The 17233-nt window shown below is 41.7% G+C and overlaps 1 protein-coding gene across 1 annotated transcript; it reads left to right on the top strand.

Annotated features, from left to right (window-relative positions):
• Positions 1-11575: 11575 nt before the first annotated feature.
• FZD5 (frizzled class receptor 5) lies at positions 11576-16824 on the top strand. The gene is made up of 3 exons (XM_044304421.1): positions 11576-11718; positions 12169-12244; positions 12550-16824. Exon 3 carries the CDS (start codon positions 12639-12641, stop codon positions 14352-14354), a length of 1716 nt encoding a protein of 571 aa, XP_044160356.1. The 5' UTR covers positions 11576-11718; positions 12169-12244; positions 12550-12638; the 3' UTR covers positions 14355-16824.
• Positions 16825-17233: the final 409 nt, after the last annotated feature.

The raw sequence follows: 17233 nt of genomic DNA, 5'->3' as shown, positions 1-17233 counted from the left end.
ACCCAGGGGGTGACATATCCCCATTTTTTTCTGTAAAGTACCCCTGTGCTGCATTTGTGAGAGTGAAATATAATCAGTGAAATCCATCTGTTCCATTGTGGGGTGACATATTTACATTTTTTGTTGCAAAGTACCTCTAAGGCCTGCACAAGCAGGCACATAAATTCAGCAAATCTATCTGTTCCATTGTAGGGGTGACATAGCCACCATTTTTTAAGTAAAAAACCCCTGCACTTAAAGGGGTTGTCCGGGTTCAGAGCTGAACCCGGACATACCCTTATTTTCATCCAGGCAGCCCCTCTGAGGCTAGCATCGGAGCATCTCATGCTCCGATGCACTCCCTTGCCCTGTGCTAGATCGCGCAGGGCAAGGTCTCTTTAGTTTTCAATAAGACACTGCCGGGCAGAAACTTCCGCCCAGCAGTGTGTTCGGTGACATCACCGGTTCTGATGGACGGGCTTTGGCGCTGCCCTAGCTGTTTTACTGGCTAAGTCACGTCACCGGATCTCCAAAAAATGCCTTTGGCCTGCGCGATTTAGCACAGAGCAAAGGAGAGCATTGGAGCATGAACTGCTCCGATGTTCAAGTCAGGGGGCCTGCCGGGTTGAAAATGGAGGAATGTCCGGGTTCAGCTCTGAACCCGGACAACCCCTTTAATTTGTGAGATTGAAATATAATCTCAGTCTCAGTTTATGGTTAAAGAAACCCTTTTTTGGAGGACAATAAAGTACCGTTTTGCCCTGTGCTACATTTCTGACAGTCCAAAAAAAAAAACCAAATACTGCAGTTAAATTTCTTTATGAACAATTACATTTTTTGTTGCTATAATTTACATTTGTGGCCTGCGCTGCGTTCCTGTCAGTCAAATAAAACCATTAAATACTACTGTTACACTTTTGGGCTTCAAAGTCACATTTTTGGGTGTAAAGTACCTGCCGCCCCGCAAACAGAGGATCTGCCAGCAACATCACCAACTCAGTCACCAAGCATCTCCACAATGTCCCACGGAAGTGTTCAGCTCTCCATCTCCCAAACACTGGAGAGGAAGAGAAAGTACCCCCTACCCTCCCGCGATCCCTGGCCATGAATGCCAGCATTTCCAAATTTACAGCCTTTGAAATGCTGTCATTCCGTCTGGTGGACACGGACAATTTTAAGTATCTGATGGCGGTGGCTGTCTCACAGTACGTCGTGCCCAGCCACCACTACTTTTCCAGGCGTGCCAACCCTTCCCTGCACAACCAAGTGGGGGACAAAATCAGGTGTTCACTGCACGATGCCATCTGTGGCAAGGTCCACCTAACTATGGATACGTGGACCAGTAAGCACGGCCAGGGACATTATATCTCCATAACAGTAGTGGCGGCTTGGCCTGAGGTGGATAGCAGTTTGGCGCATGTCTTTCCACCACCAGGATTGCAGGGCATTTCTCTTTGCCTCCTGTTGCTTCCTACTCCTCTTTCTCATCCTCTACCGCCTCCTCATCTGGTCAGCGTAACACCTTCACCACCAACTTCAGTACAGCCAGGGGGTAACTACAGCAAGCAGTTTTGAAACTTATCTGTTTGGGGGACAAACCCCACACCGCGCAGGAGCTGTGGACGGGTCTTGAACAACAGACCGATGAGTGGTTGGTGCCAGTCAGACTCAAGCCCGGCCTGGTGGTGTGCGATAATGGTCGAAATCTCGTAGCAGCTCTGGGCCTTGACGCACATCCCTTGCCTGGTGCATGTACTGAATTTAATTTATTAACTTGATCCACCCTCTCCACCCAATCAGATTTCAGCCATTGACCTCCCTTGGATGTGGTATCCCTTTATCACGCTCCTTCTCCGACATGGAACCCTGATTCCCAGTTACCCGTCATCACCATGGTAGGCGCATAAAAGAACATCGAAAGTTGATAGAGCAGATATCCAATTGGATCGTGGACATCACGGGGACGTGCGACATGGTGGGGCAGTATGTGTGCACACGCCTACACCTACTGAATGACGGGTCTGCCCCCTTCAACTTCTGGGTCTCCAAATTGGGCACATGGCCTGAGCTTGCCCTTTACACCTTGGAGGTGCTGGTCTGCTCTGTAGCCAGTGTATTATCTGAACGTGTGCTTAGCACAGCAGGGGGCGTTATCACTGACAAGCGCAGCCGCCTGTCCACAGCCAATGTGGACAAGCTCATGTTCATTAAAATGAACCAGGCAGGGATCCCACAGGACTTGTCTGTACCTTGTGCAGAATAGACATGTATACCGGCACTAACCAGCCATTGTTATACTGCTGCGCAATTACTCATTGTTGTATTTTTTATATTTCCCAATGTTTTGGGGTCTACCCAAATTTCAACATAAAAAAGTAAAATAAAATAGAAAACAAAACCAAAATGCAGTGTAGGCTACCTCCTCCTCCACCACCGCCGATTCCACCTACACAGCCACATGCACCGCCTCCTCAACCTCCTACTCCATATGGACCTCCTCCTCCTCCTAAATTAAGATTATTTTTTATTTTTACGTATTTTACGTTATTTAAAGTCATTTCCCTATCCACATTTGTTTGCAGAGCACTTGCCATGCTCTTAACCAGTGATGGCCAGTTCGCCGTGTTTGCCCGCGAACACATGCGGGCTGCCATCTTAACTCACAAGTCCAGCGATGGACAGGTAAGCCCTTACCTGTGCCTGCGCCTGCGCCGCGAGCTGGTCTGAAACAAATGCGGTCACCAGGAGCAGGCAGTTTCGAGAACAGCCTGATTCTCGGAACTGCCTGCTCCCAGTGACCGCATTTGATTTCAGACCGGCTCCCGATACAGGCACAGGTAAGGGCTTATCTGTGCATCGCCGGACTTGTGAGTTAAGACGGCAGCCCGCATGTGTTTGCGGGCGAACACAACGAACTGGCCATCACTGCTCTTAACCACATTTTGCTGCCATTTCCAGCCCTCTAGCCCTTTCTATGACTTTTTTAGAGCCATTTTAGTGTTCAAAAGTTCGGGTCCCCATTGACTTCAATGGGGTTCGGGTTCTGTATGTACACATGTGGCATACATGTATGTATATCAGACTGTATGTACACATGTGGCATACATGTATGTATATAAGACTGTATATACACATGTGGCATACATGTATGTATATCAGACTGTATGTACACATGTGGCATACATGTATGTATATCAGACTGTATGTACACATGTCGCATACATGTATGTATATCAGACTGCATGTACACATGTGGCATACATGTATGTATATCAGACTGCATGTACACATGTGGCATACATGTATGTATATCAAACTGCATGTACACATGTTGCATACATGTATGTATATCAGACTGTATATACACATGTGGCATACATGTATGTATATCAGACTGTATGTACACATGTGGCATACATGTATGTATATCAGACTGTATGTACACATGTGGCATACATGTATGTATATCAGACTGTATATACACATGTGGCATACATGTATGTATATCAGACTGTATATACACATGTGGCATACATGTATGTATATCAGACTGCATGTACACATGTGGCATACATGTATGTATATCAGACTGTATGTACACATGTGGCATACATGTATGTTTATGAGACTGCATGTACACATGTCGCATACGTGTATGTATATCAGACTGTATGTACACATGTGGCATACATGTATGTATATCAGACTGCATGTACACATGTCGCATACATGTATGTATATCAGACTGTATGTACACATGTCGCATACATGTATGTATATCAGACTGTATAAACACATGTGGCATACATGTATGTATATCAGACTGTATGTACACATGTATGTATATCAGACTGTATGTACACATGTGGCATACATGTATGTATATCAGACTGTATATACACATGTGGCATACATGTATGTATATCAGACTGCATGTACACATGTGGCATACATGTATGTATATCAGACTGTATGTACACATCTCGCATACATGTATGTATATCAGACTGCATGTACACATGTGGCATACATGTATGTATATCAGACTGTATATACACATGTGGCATACATGTATGTATAGCAGACTGTATGTACACATCTCGCATACATGTATGTATATCAGACTGTATGTACACATGTGGCATACATGTATGTATATCAGACTATATACACATGTGGCATACATGTATGTATATAAGACTGTATGTACACATGTATATCAGACTGTATGTACACATGTGGCATACATGTATGTATATCAAACTGCATGTACACATGTTGCATACATGTATGTATATCAGACTGCATGTACACATGTGGCATACATGTATGTATATCAGACTGCATGTACACATGTTGCATACATGTATGTATATCAGACTGTATGTACACATGTGGCATACATGTATGTATATCAGACTGTATATACACATGTGGCATACATGTATGTATAGCAGACTGTATGTACACATCTCGCATACATGTATGTATATCAGACTGTATGTACACATGTGGCATACATGTATGTATATCAGACTGTATATACACATGTGGCATACATGTATGTATATCAGACTGCATGTACACATGTGGCATACATGTATGTATATCAGACTGCATGTACACATGTGGCATACATGTATGTATATCAAACTGCATGTACACATGTTGCATACATGTATGTATATCAGACTGTATGTACACATGTCGCATACATGTATGTATATCAGACTGTATATACACATGTGGCATACATGTATGTATAGCAGACTGTATGTACACATCTCGCATACATGTATGTATATCAGACTGTATGTACACATGTGGCATACATGTATGTATATCAGACTGTATATACACATGTGGCATACATGTATGTATATCAGACTGCATGTACACATGTGATATACATGTATGTATATCAGACTGCATGTACACATGTGGCATACATGTATGTATATCAGACTGTGTGTACACATGTGGCATACATGTATGTTTATGAGACTGCATGTACACATGTCGCATACGTGTATGTATATCAGACTGTATGTACACATGTGGCATACATGTATGTATATCAGACTGCATGTACACATGTCGCATACATGTATGTATATCAGACTGTATGTACACATGTCGCATACATGTATGTATATCAGACTGTATATACACATGTGGCATACATGTATGTATATCAGACTGTATGTACACATGTATGTATATCAGACTGTATGTACACATGTGGCATACATGTATGTATATCAGACTGTATATACACATGTGGCATACATGTATGTATATCAGACTGCATGTACACATGTGGCATACATGTATGTATATCAGACTGTATGTACACATCTCGCATACATGTATGTATATCAGACTGCATGTACACATGTGGCATACATGTATGTATATCAGACTGCATGTACACATGTGGCATACATGTATGTATATCAGACTGTATGTACACATGTGGCATACATGTATGTATATCAGACTGTATATACACATGTGGCATACATGTATGTATAGCAGACTGTATGTACACATCTCGCATACATGTATGTATATCAGACTGTATGTACACATGTGGCATACATGTATGTATATCAGACTGTATATACACATGTGGCATACATGTATGTATAGCAGACTGTATGTCCACATCTCGCATACATGTATGTATATCAGACTGTATGTACACATGTGGCATACATGTATGTATATCAGACTGTATATACACATGTGGCATACATGTATGTATATAAGACTGTATGTACACATGTATGTATATCAGACTGTATGTACACATCTTGCATACATGTATGTATATCAGACTGCATGTACACATGTGGCATACATGTATGTATATCAGACTGCATGTACACATGTCACATACATGTATGTATATCAGACTGTATGTACAGATGTCGCATACATGTATGTATATCAGACTGTATGTACAGATGTCGCATACATGTATGTATATCAGACTGTATATACACATGTGGCATACATGTATGTATATCAGACTGCATGTACACATGTGGCATACATGTATGTATATCAGACTGTATGTACACATCTCGCATACATGTATGTATATCAGACTGCATGTACACATGTGGCATACATGTATGTATATCAGACAGCATGTACACATGTGGCATACATGTATGTATATCAGACTGTATATACACATGTGGCATACATGTATGTATATCAGACTGTATATACACATGTGGCATACATGTATGTATAGCAGACTGTATGTACACATCTCGCATACATGTATGTATATCAGACTGTATGTACACATGTGGCATACATGTATGTATATCAGACTGTATATACACATGTGGCATACATGTATGTATAGCAGACTGTATGTACACATCTCGCATACATGTATGTATATCAGACTGTATGTACACATGTGGCATACATGTATGTATATCAGACTGTATATACACATGTGGCATACATGTATGTATATAAGACTGTATGTACACATGTATGTATATCAGACTGTATGTACACATCTTGCATACATGTATGTATATCAGACTGCATGTACACATGTCGCATACATGTATGTATATCAGACTGTATGTACAGATGTCGCATACATGTATGTATATCAGACTGCATGTACACATGTGGCATACATGTATGTATATCAGACTGTATGTACACATGTGGCATACATGTATGTATATCAGACTGCATGTACACATGTGGCATACATGTATGTATATCAGACAGCATGTACACATGTGGCATACATGTATGTATATCAGACTGTATGTACACATGTCGCATACATGTATGTATATCAGACTGTATATACACATGTGGCATACATGTATGTATATAAGACTGTATGTACACATGTATGTATATCAGACTGTATGTACACATCTTGCATACATGTTTGTATATCAGACTGCATGTACACATGTGGCATACATGTATGTATATCAGACTGTATGTACAGATGTCGCATACATGTATGTATATCAGACTGTATGTACAGATGTCGCATACATGTATGTATATCAGACTGTATATACACATGTGGCATACATGTATGTATATCAGACTGCATGTACACATGTGGCATACATGTATGTATATCAGACTGTATGTACACATCTCGCATACATGTATGTATATCAGACTGCATGTACACATGTGGCATACATGTATGTATATCAGACTGCATGTACACATGTGGCATACATGTATGTATATCAAACTGCATGTACACATGTTGCATACATGTATGTATATCAGACTGTATGTACACATGTTGCATACATGTATGTATATCAGACTGTATATATACATGTGGCATACATGTATGTATAGCAGACTGTATGTACACATCTCGCATACATGTATGTATATCAGACTGTATGTACACATGTGGCATACATGTATGTATATCAGACTGTATATACACATGTGGCATACATGTATGTATATCAGACTGTATGTACACATCTCGCATACATGTATATCAGACTGTATATACACATGTGGCATACATGTATGTATATCAGACTGTATATACACATGTGGCATACATGTATGTATATAAGACTGTATGTACACATGTATGTATATCAGACTGTATGTACACATCTTGCATACATGTATGTATATCAGACTGCATGTATACATGTGGCATACATGTATGTATATCAGACTGCATGTACAGATGTCACATACATGTATGTATATCAGACTGTATATACACATGTGGCATACATGTATGTATATCAGACTGTATCTACACATTTCGCACACATGTATGTATATCAGACTGTATGTACAGATGTGGCATACATGTGTGTATATCAGACAGCATGTACACATGTGGCATACATGTATGTATATCAGACAGCATGTACACATGTCGCATACATGTATGTATATCAGACTGTATGTACACATGTCGCATACATGTATGTATATCAGACTGTATATACACATGTGGCATACATGTATGTATAGCAGACTGTATGTACACATCTCGCATACATGTATGTATATCAGACTGTATGTACACATGTGGCATACATGTATGTATATCAGACTGTATATACACATGTGGCATACATGTATGTATATCAGACTGTATGTACACATCTTGCATACATGTATATCAGACTGTATATACACATGTGGCATACATGTATGTATATCAGACTGTATATACACATGTGGCATACATGTATGTATAAGACTGTATGTACACATGTATGTATATCAGACTGTATGTACACATCTTGCATACATGTTTGTATATCAGACTGCATGTACACATGTGGCATACATGTATGTATATCAGTCTGCATGTATACATGTCGCATACATGTATGTATATCAGACTGTATGTACAGATGTCGCATACATGTATGTATATCAGACTGTATGTACAGATGTCGCATACATGTATGTATATCAGACTGTATATACACATGTGGCATACATGTATGTATATCAGACTGCATGTACACATGTGGCATACATGTATGTATATCAGACTGTATGTACACATCTCGCATACATGTATGTATATCAGACTGCATGTACACATGTGGCATACATGTATGTATATCAGACTGCATGTACACATGTGGCATACATGTATGTATATCAAACTGCATGTACACATGTTGCATACATGTATGTATATCAGACTGTATGTACACATGTCGCATACATGTATGTATATCAGACTGTATATATACATGTGGCATACATGTATGTATAGCAGACTGTATGTACACATCTCGCATACATGTATGTATATCAGACTGTATGTACACATGTGGCATACATGTATGTATATCAGACTGTATATACACATGTGGCATACATGTATGTATATCAGACTGTATGTACACATCTCGCATACATGTATATCAGACTGTATATACACATGTGGCATACATGTATGTATATCAGACTGTATATACACATGTGGCATACATGTATGTATATAAGACTGTATGTACACATGTATGTATATCAGACTGTATGTACACATCTTGCATACATGTATGTATATCAGACTGCATGTATACATGTGGCATACATGTATGTATATCAGACTGCATGTACAGATGTCACATACATGTATGTATATCAGACTGTATATACACATGTGGCATACATGTATGTATATCAGACTGTATCTACACATTTTGCACACATGTATGTATATCAGACTGTATGTACAGATGTGGCATACATGTGTGTATATCAGACAGCATGTACACATGTCGCATACATGTATGTATATCAGACAGCATGTACACATGTCGCATACATGTATGTATATCAGACTGTATGTACACATGTCGCATACATGTATGTATATCAGACTGTATATACACATGTGGCATACATGTATGTATAGCAGACTGTATGTACACATCTCGCATACATGTATGTATATCAGACTGTATGTACACATGTGGCATACATGTATGTATATCAGACTGTATATACACATGTGGCATACATGTATGTATATCAGACTGTATGTACACATCTTGCATACATGTATATCAGACTGTATATACACATGTGGCATACATGTATGTATATCAGACTGTATATACACATGTGGCATACATGTATGTATATAAGACTGTATGTACACATGTATTTATATCAGACTGTATGTACACATCTTGCATACATGTTTGTATATCAGACTGCATGTACACATGTGGCATACATGTATGTATATCAGTCTGCATGTATACATGTCGCATACATGTATGTATATCAGACTGTATGTACAGATGTCGCATACATGTATGTATATCAGACTGTATGTACAGATGTCGCATACATGTATGTATATCAGACTGTATATACACATGTGGCATACATGTATGTATATCAGACTGCATGTACACATGTGGCATACATGTATGTATATCAGACTGTATGTACACATCTCGCATACATGTATGTATATCAGACTGCATGTACACATGTGGCATACATGTATGTATATCAGACTGCATGTACACATGTGGCATACATGTATGTATATCAAACTGCATGTACACATGTTGCATACAGGTATGTATATCAGACTGTATGTACACATGTCGCATACATGTATGTATATCAGACTGTATATATACATGTGGCATACATGTATGTATAGCAGACTGTATGTACACATCTTGCATACATGTATGTATATCAGACTGTATGTACACATGTGGCATACATGTATGTATATCAGACTGTATATACACATGTGGCATACATGTATGTATATCAGACTGTATGTACACATCTCGCATACATGTATATCAGACTGTATATACACATGTGGCATACATGTATGTATATCAGACTGTATATACACATGTGGCATACATGTATGTATATAAGACTGTATGTACACATGTATGTATATCAGACTGTATGTACACATCTTGCATACATGTATGTATATCAGACTGCATGTACAGATGTCACATACATGTATGTATATCAGACTGTATATACACATGTGGCATACATGTATGTATATCAGACTGTATGTACACATCTCGCACACATGTATGTATATCAGACTGTATGTACAGATGTGGCACACATGTGTGTATATCAGACAGCATGTACACATGTCGCATACATGTATGTATATCAGACTGCATGTACACGTCGCATACATGTATGTATATCAGACTGCATGTACACATGTCGCATACATGTATGTATATCAGACTGCATGTATACATGTGGCATACATGTATGTATATCAGACTGCATGTACAGATGTCACATACATGTATGTATATCAGACTGTATATACACATGTGGCATACATGTATGTATATCAGACTGTATGTACACATGTATGTATATCAGACTGCATGTACACGTCGCATACATGTATGTATATCAGACTGCATGTACACATGTCGCATACATGTATGTATATCAGACTGCATGTATACATGTGGCATACATGTATGTATATCAGACTGCATGTACAGATGTCACATACATGTATGTATATCAGACTGTATATACACATGTGGCATACATGTATGTATATCAGACTGTATGTACACATCTCGCACACATGTATGTATATCAGACTGTATGTACAGATGTCGCACACATGTGTGTATATCAGACTGTATGTACACATCTCGCACACATGTGTGTATATCAGACAGCTCTATTGCTGCCTCTGGGCACTGTCCTGGCGTGAACAGGTCCAGCATCTTGTCCCATCTTCTAGATGTCGCAGCAGCAGCCGTCACATCTGCTTCTTCTCCATCATACCTCCCGGAGAATGGACGCTGGTGACTCTGTAATAAGGACAGTACCAGTCCCGACTCCTTACAGCTGCGCGATACCGCCAATGTCTGGACAAGAGCGTAATCGCAGCGCTGAGGACAAGGGCGGGGACATTTTACATAAAGTGGGAGGGACAGGAATGGCAATCTTCCAATCAGTAGCAGAGGGCGGGGTCCCAGTGACAAATGGGTGTGTCCTGCGAAGATCCTTTCTGAGCACAGGTAGACAGATAAGAGAAGTGCGGGCAGAGCTGCTGGTCTGCGCGGTCACAGGGCTGCGGGACCGGACCGTCACTGCAAGTGTCTGCGCCTCGGGCGGCTATGGGGCAGCGGCATGGACACCGGCAGGACACCGTGAACTTCACCGCAACTGGAAGAAAGTGCGATGGTGAGGACAGCCGCCGACGGGAGCCTTGTATTCCTAGCACTGGGCACCAGTACAATCGGGGGGCAACACTGGGAGTACCGCCGGGCACCAGTACAATCAGGGGGCAGCACTGGGAGTAGCGCCGGGCACCAGTACAATCAGGGGGCAGCACTGGGAGTAGCACCAGTACATTCAGGGCACAGCACTGGGAGTCCCGCTGGGCACCAGTACAATCAGGGGGCAGCACTGGGAGTAGCACCAGTACAATCAGGGCACAGCACTGGGAGTACTGCCAGGCACCAGTACAATTAGGGCACAGCACTGGGAGTACAACCGGGCATCAGTACAATCAGGGGGCAGCACTGGGAGTAGCACCAGTTCAATCAGGGCACAGCACTGGGAGTACCGCCCTTTCTCTATGTATTCTCACAGGCGTCCAAAGTTCACTTCTTCCCTTTTCTACTTTAAAAGGCAACTTGCAGAAGGCTTTGTCCACGGTCACCACAAGGCTGGGCGCTGCAGAAGTCCTAGAAACTGTCACATGAAGGTAAGGGGTTAATGATAACGTGGGGCATGTCTATGGCGGTGCGGGGTGAGATGCTTATTTCTGTATCATCCAGCCATATGTGATCTTCCGGAATGTTCTTCAGCATTATTATAGTACTGTATACGCTCCCATCCTCAGGTCGGTACTTGCTACATTCTCAGTTTGAGATTTGTTGCTGACTTTTCATGTATAGTCCTCCCTGACACATAACTGGAGTATTACTTGTAGTCGGTCAGGTTCCTATAGGTATGTGTTGTTTTTCTGCTTTTACCAGTATTATTAATCCCATTATTATTATTTTTCAGTAAGCGGTATACCACAGCCGTCTAAACGTGTGAAGATACCTGGAGCTCCACAGAACATTGCAGCTGAATATGATCTAAGCATTAAAGACATGGCCAGACTGAATCCGAGAGTCTTTGTACTGGGCCTTGTGTTCATCCTGCAAGCACCAATGCCAGTGTCTGCGGCATCCAAAGCAATTGTGTGCCAGGATATCACTGTACCAATGTGCAAGGGTATTGGATATAATCACACCTACATGCCCAACCAGTTCAACCACGACACTCAAGATGAAGCCGGCCTGGAAGTGCATCAGTTTTGGCCTTTAGTGGAAATTCAGTGCTCACTTGATTTGAAGTTTTTCCTGTGCAGCATGTATACACCGATTTGCTTGGCTGACTACAAGAAACCTCTTCCGCCCTGCAGATCTGTATGTGAACGGGCTAAAGCGGGATGCTCTCCACTCATGAGACAATATGGGTTTGGTTGGCCTGAGAGAATGAACTGTGACAAACTTCCACAAAATGGAGACCCAGAAAACCTCTGTATGGATTATAACAGGACTGAAACCACCACACTTCCACCCTTATTTGTAAAACCAACTCATCCGCCCAGAGGACCAAAGCACTTGACTCCTCTCCATAGTCAGAAGCAACCAAACGGTGACTGTGAAGGGGTATGCAAATGCCGAGAACCTTTCATCTCCATAACAAAAGAATCCCATCCACTGTATAATAGAATCAAGACAGGCCAGGTGCCAAATTGTGCCATGCCATGTTTCCAGCCCTACTTCACCCAGGACGAGAAGACATTTGCTACTTTCTGGATAGGGTTGTGGTCCATATTGTGTTTCATCTCAACCCTTGCTACTGTGGCCACATTTCTGATTGACAGGGAGAGGTTTAGGTACCCGGAAAGGCCTATCATCTTCTTATCTGCGTGTTATCTCTTTGTATCCTTAGGCTACATCATCAGACTTATTGTAGGTCATGAAAATGTTGCCTGCAACAGGGACCACATTCATTACGAGACAACAGGACCAGCCCTCTGCACAATGGTTTTTCTTCTTATCTACTTCTTTGGAATGGCCAGTTCCATCTGGTGGGTGATCTTATCTTTTACATGGTTTTTGGCCGCTGGTATGAAGTGGGGTAATGAGGCCATTGCCAGCTACTCTCAGTACTTCCATATGGCGGCCTGGCTCATACCAAGCATCAAATCCATAACTGTCCTTGCTTTAAGTTCAGTGGATGGTGACCCTGTGGCTGGAATCTGCTATGTGGGTAATCAAAACCTGGACAACCTCCGTGGTTTTGTCTTGGCCCCACTCGTAGTGTACCTCTTCACAGGGACAATGTTTCTGCTGGCTGGCTTTGTTTCGCTCTTCAGAATTAGGAGCGTTATAAAACAAGGTGGCACCAAAACCGACAAACTGGAAAAACTGATGATCAGAATAGGTGTATTTACTGTCCTGTACACCGTACCTGCAATCATCGTGGTTGCCTGTTATATATATGAACAGCACTGCAGAGAATTTTGGGAAAAATCCCACAACTGCTGTTCGGGCGACAAAAAGAGATCCAGGCCTAAGTATGCAGTTTTCATGTTAAAGTACTTTATGTGTCTGTTGGTTGGCATAACCTCAGGTGTATGGGTTTGGACTGGAAAAACCTGGGAGTCTTGGAAGAGATTGACAAGTAGATGTTGCAGAAGCAGCAAGTCCATCAATGCCTTGGTGTACAGTGAAGCCAGCACGGCACTAACCGCGAGGACTGCTTTGCCAAGTTCAGCTTTATACCACAAGCAGGTGCCAATGTCTCATGTTTGACCAATGCCCCTTGCACTTGCCTGGCCTATCGAGGATGTGTTTGTCTTACTGCTAGTCAACGTTTTGTGCTCTGACAATGTGTACATTGTTTCACCTTTATGGTTGTCAGCATTCAGAACCCATAGAAGCTCCTTTACTCAGAGTAGCTGTTTCAGGGGCAATTGTGCACACATCATTGAAAAAACGTAATTTACTCAAATTTGGCTTCTCGACAATATACATTTTATAATGTTCTAGTCACTTGAAAATGTTGGTGAACATGGAAGGTGGACAAGAGATGAGCTACAGGTAATATATATTTACATCATTCTGATAAATGCTGCCCCTTCTCTTGTAGGAGGTTGCTTACTCCTATCCAAAATGAGAAAACCGTACACGGTTTTCTAAGTGCATGCCCATACAGCCATGTAGAACAAACCGGAGACCTGCACTTAGTCCAGATAATGCCCCTTTGGTATTGCAATGACATTAAATACGAGTTTGTGTTGTAATATGCAGGAGCCTATGTGATTTATAGCCGTAAGGACCCCTGCAGGACAGAAGGGGGCATTACCTCCCAGAGCTGCCATTACTAGGTAGTTCTCTGGGGTCTGTAGGTTTCCAGCTCCGCTTCCACAGACATACAGATGTAGCAGACACCTGACAGTTAGATACACAGGGGCTGATTTAGATTATTTGAGGTTGTCTGTGTTGAAGGGCTTTGCACCACATTTATCAAATAGCGTGTGGTGCTTGTTACATGTGATGTGTTTGTACACCTAACATGAAGGATGCTCCAGTTTTTCTACACCACCCTTGTGCTGGAGGGAGTTTAGAACTTTTTTGTATTGGTGATAAATCCTGAGTGAAAACTATTAATATAGATAGCTACGTCCACTTTTCAGAACTGTAGGAGTTGTGTAAAAATATATGAGAAGTCGCAAAGCCCCTTTTTTGTGACAAGGTGTGATGAACTCCCCCACAGTATCTGACATGGTAAGTGCCACATCTGTATGTGAAGCTTTATAAGCTGCCTGCCTTCTCCATTCCTATCACTGGTTCTCTTTTGGGTAATGAATTTCTCACACTTTCAGAAAATGACCATCTTTTCCATCATTAGAAATGTTTCCTACTTTTGGCCCAATAATGATGTAAAAAACCCCAGACCCTCCAGGGTTAACCTGCATTGTGTGTTTAGGCCATGCGGTGATCCATTGTCAGGTTGTGTAATCAGCGTGTCCTGTTCAGGTATTTGTTCTGCCATTGCCTGTGTGTGCAGCCGGCCCACCTTCTTTGTGTAGACACTGAGAACTTGTTCTTATCAATCCCACATGTTCACTATGGCTTTGTGGCTGGAAAACCAACTACATACTCGGTGAGTCAAGAGTGCGCAGAATAAACGCGGCAGCGTCCGGCACATCGCGCTGCCGCGTGCTTCCGGCATAAAACGCACCTGTGGATGGAGCCTGTGCGAGGTCGGGTCTCTGCCCCTGTCAGCCACTTGTGTCTGGAGGAAACGCTAATTTAGTCATATCCACTATTTTGTGATCCTAATCGGTATTTGCTCACAGGAATCTACGAATGACTTTAGCTCGGGCATGTGAATTCTCCTAATGAGACACGAGGTAAAACTAATAGCCCCAGCGTAATAGAGACTGTGGACGGGCCCGTGATCGGCCGCTCACTCCCGCTGTCACATGCTTTGCCCGGGGACTTCAATAAGAGGCTCGGGCTCTTCTGTTTGACAATGGCAAACAAGCAGCGCCCATTGTGAAAGCTCAGCAGCATTTTTGTTTGATTTGTCATGCAGTTTATCAAAGCATGAGCCGTGTAAAATGGTTAATAGGTGAGCGAAAGTGAAGTCCAGGCACAGTCCTGACACTGGCTCTATGAAAACCACCCTGACATGTTTTTTTTATGTCCTTGCACATGCTATCTGTTCACTTCCTTCATTGCATCCGTCTTTTCTGCCCGTGCTTGGCCAGTAAAGAGTCCTGCGGAGTTAGCATTTGCCAATAGGCACGGTTTACACACGGGAGCCAAGCAGATGTAGCAGAGCTCAGTGGTTACATCACTGACACACAATCCCTATGCGGGTTATCAGACTTTGCTAGATCGGTAAAAGCGGATTTATCTAAATCAACACAAATGTATTTATTTTTATTTTTTTATAGATTTTTGCACCTACAGCTCAGTGTATGTTATCGGCTTACACACTGCCATTCAGCTGTGATACCTTGTATAACATGGGAAGAGCCTGTCCCATGGCCAAATGTCATTGCAGAACCTGCATACAGTGGCTACAATTCACTTCCACCAAGCAGTTACTAGATCTGAGTGAAATTGGTCATTATTTATCTAAATCGGGCTTTATTCACACACTGCAGATTTGGTCAGTATTTGTAAACCTAAGGCATCGTTCACACAAACGTTTTTTGCGTTCTTTATACGAGCCGTTTTTTTAGGTCCGTATACGGAATCATTCATTTCAATGGTTCCGCAAAAAAAACGGAATGTACTCCGTATGCATTCTGTTTCTGTATTTCTGTTTTTCCATTCCATTCAAAGATAGTACATGTCCTACTATTGCCCGCAAATCACATTCTGTGGCTCCATTCAAGTCAATGGGTCCGCAAAAAAAAAAGGAACACATACGGAATGTACTCCGTATGTCTTCCGTATCCTTTCCGTTTTTTGCAGAACCATCTATTGAAAATGTTATGCCCAGCCCAATGTTTTCCTATGTAATTACGGTCTACTGTATAGGCCATATGGAAAAACGGAACAGAAAAACAGAATGGAACTGGAAACACTACTTAAAACAAAAAACTGATCCATAAAAAAAAAATACAGATGACGTCCGTGTTCATTCTGTATTTTGTGGAACGGAACAGATGGCT

This window comes from Bufo gargarizans, chromosome 8 (genome assembly GCF_014858855.1).
Source record: "Bufo gargarizans isolate SCDJY-AF-19 chromosome 8, ASM1485885v1, whole genome shotgun sequence".
Taxonomy (NCBI): Eukaryota; Metazoa; Chordata; class Amphibia; order Anura; family Bufonidae; genus Bufo; species Bufo gargarizans.
The sequence above is the reverse complement of the archived record's forward strand: the minus strand, read 5'-3'. Positions and strand labels throughout refer to the sequence as shown.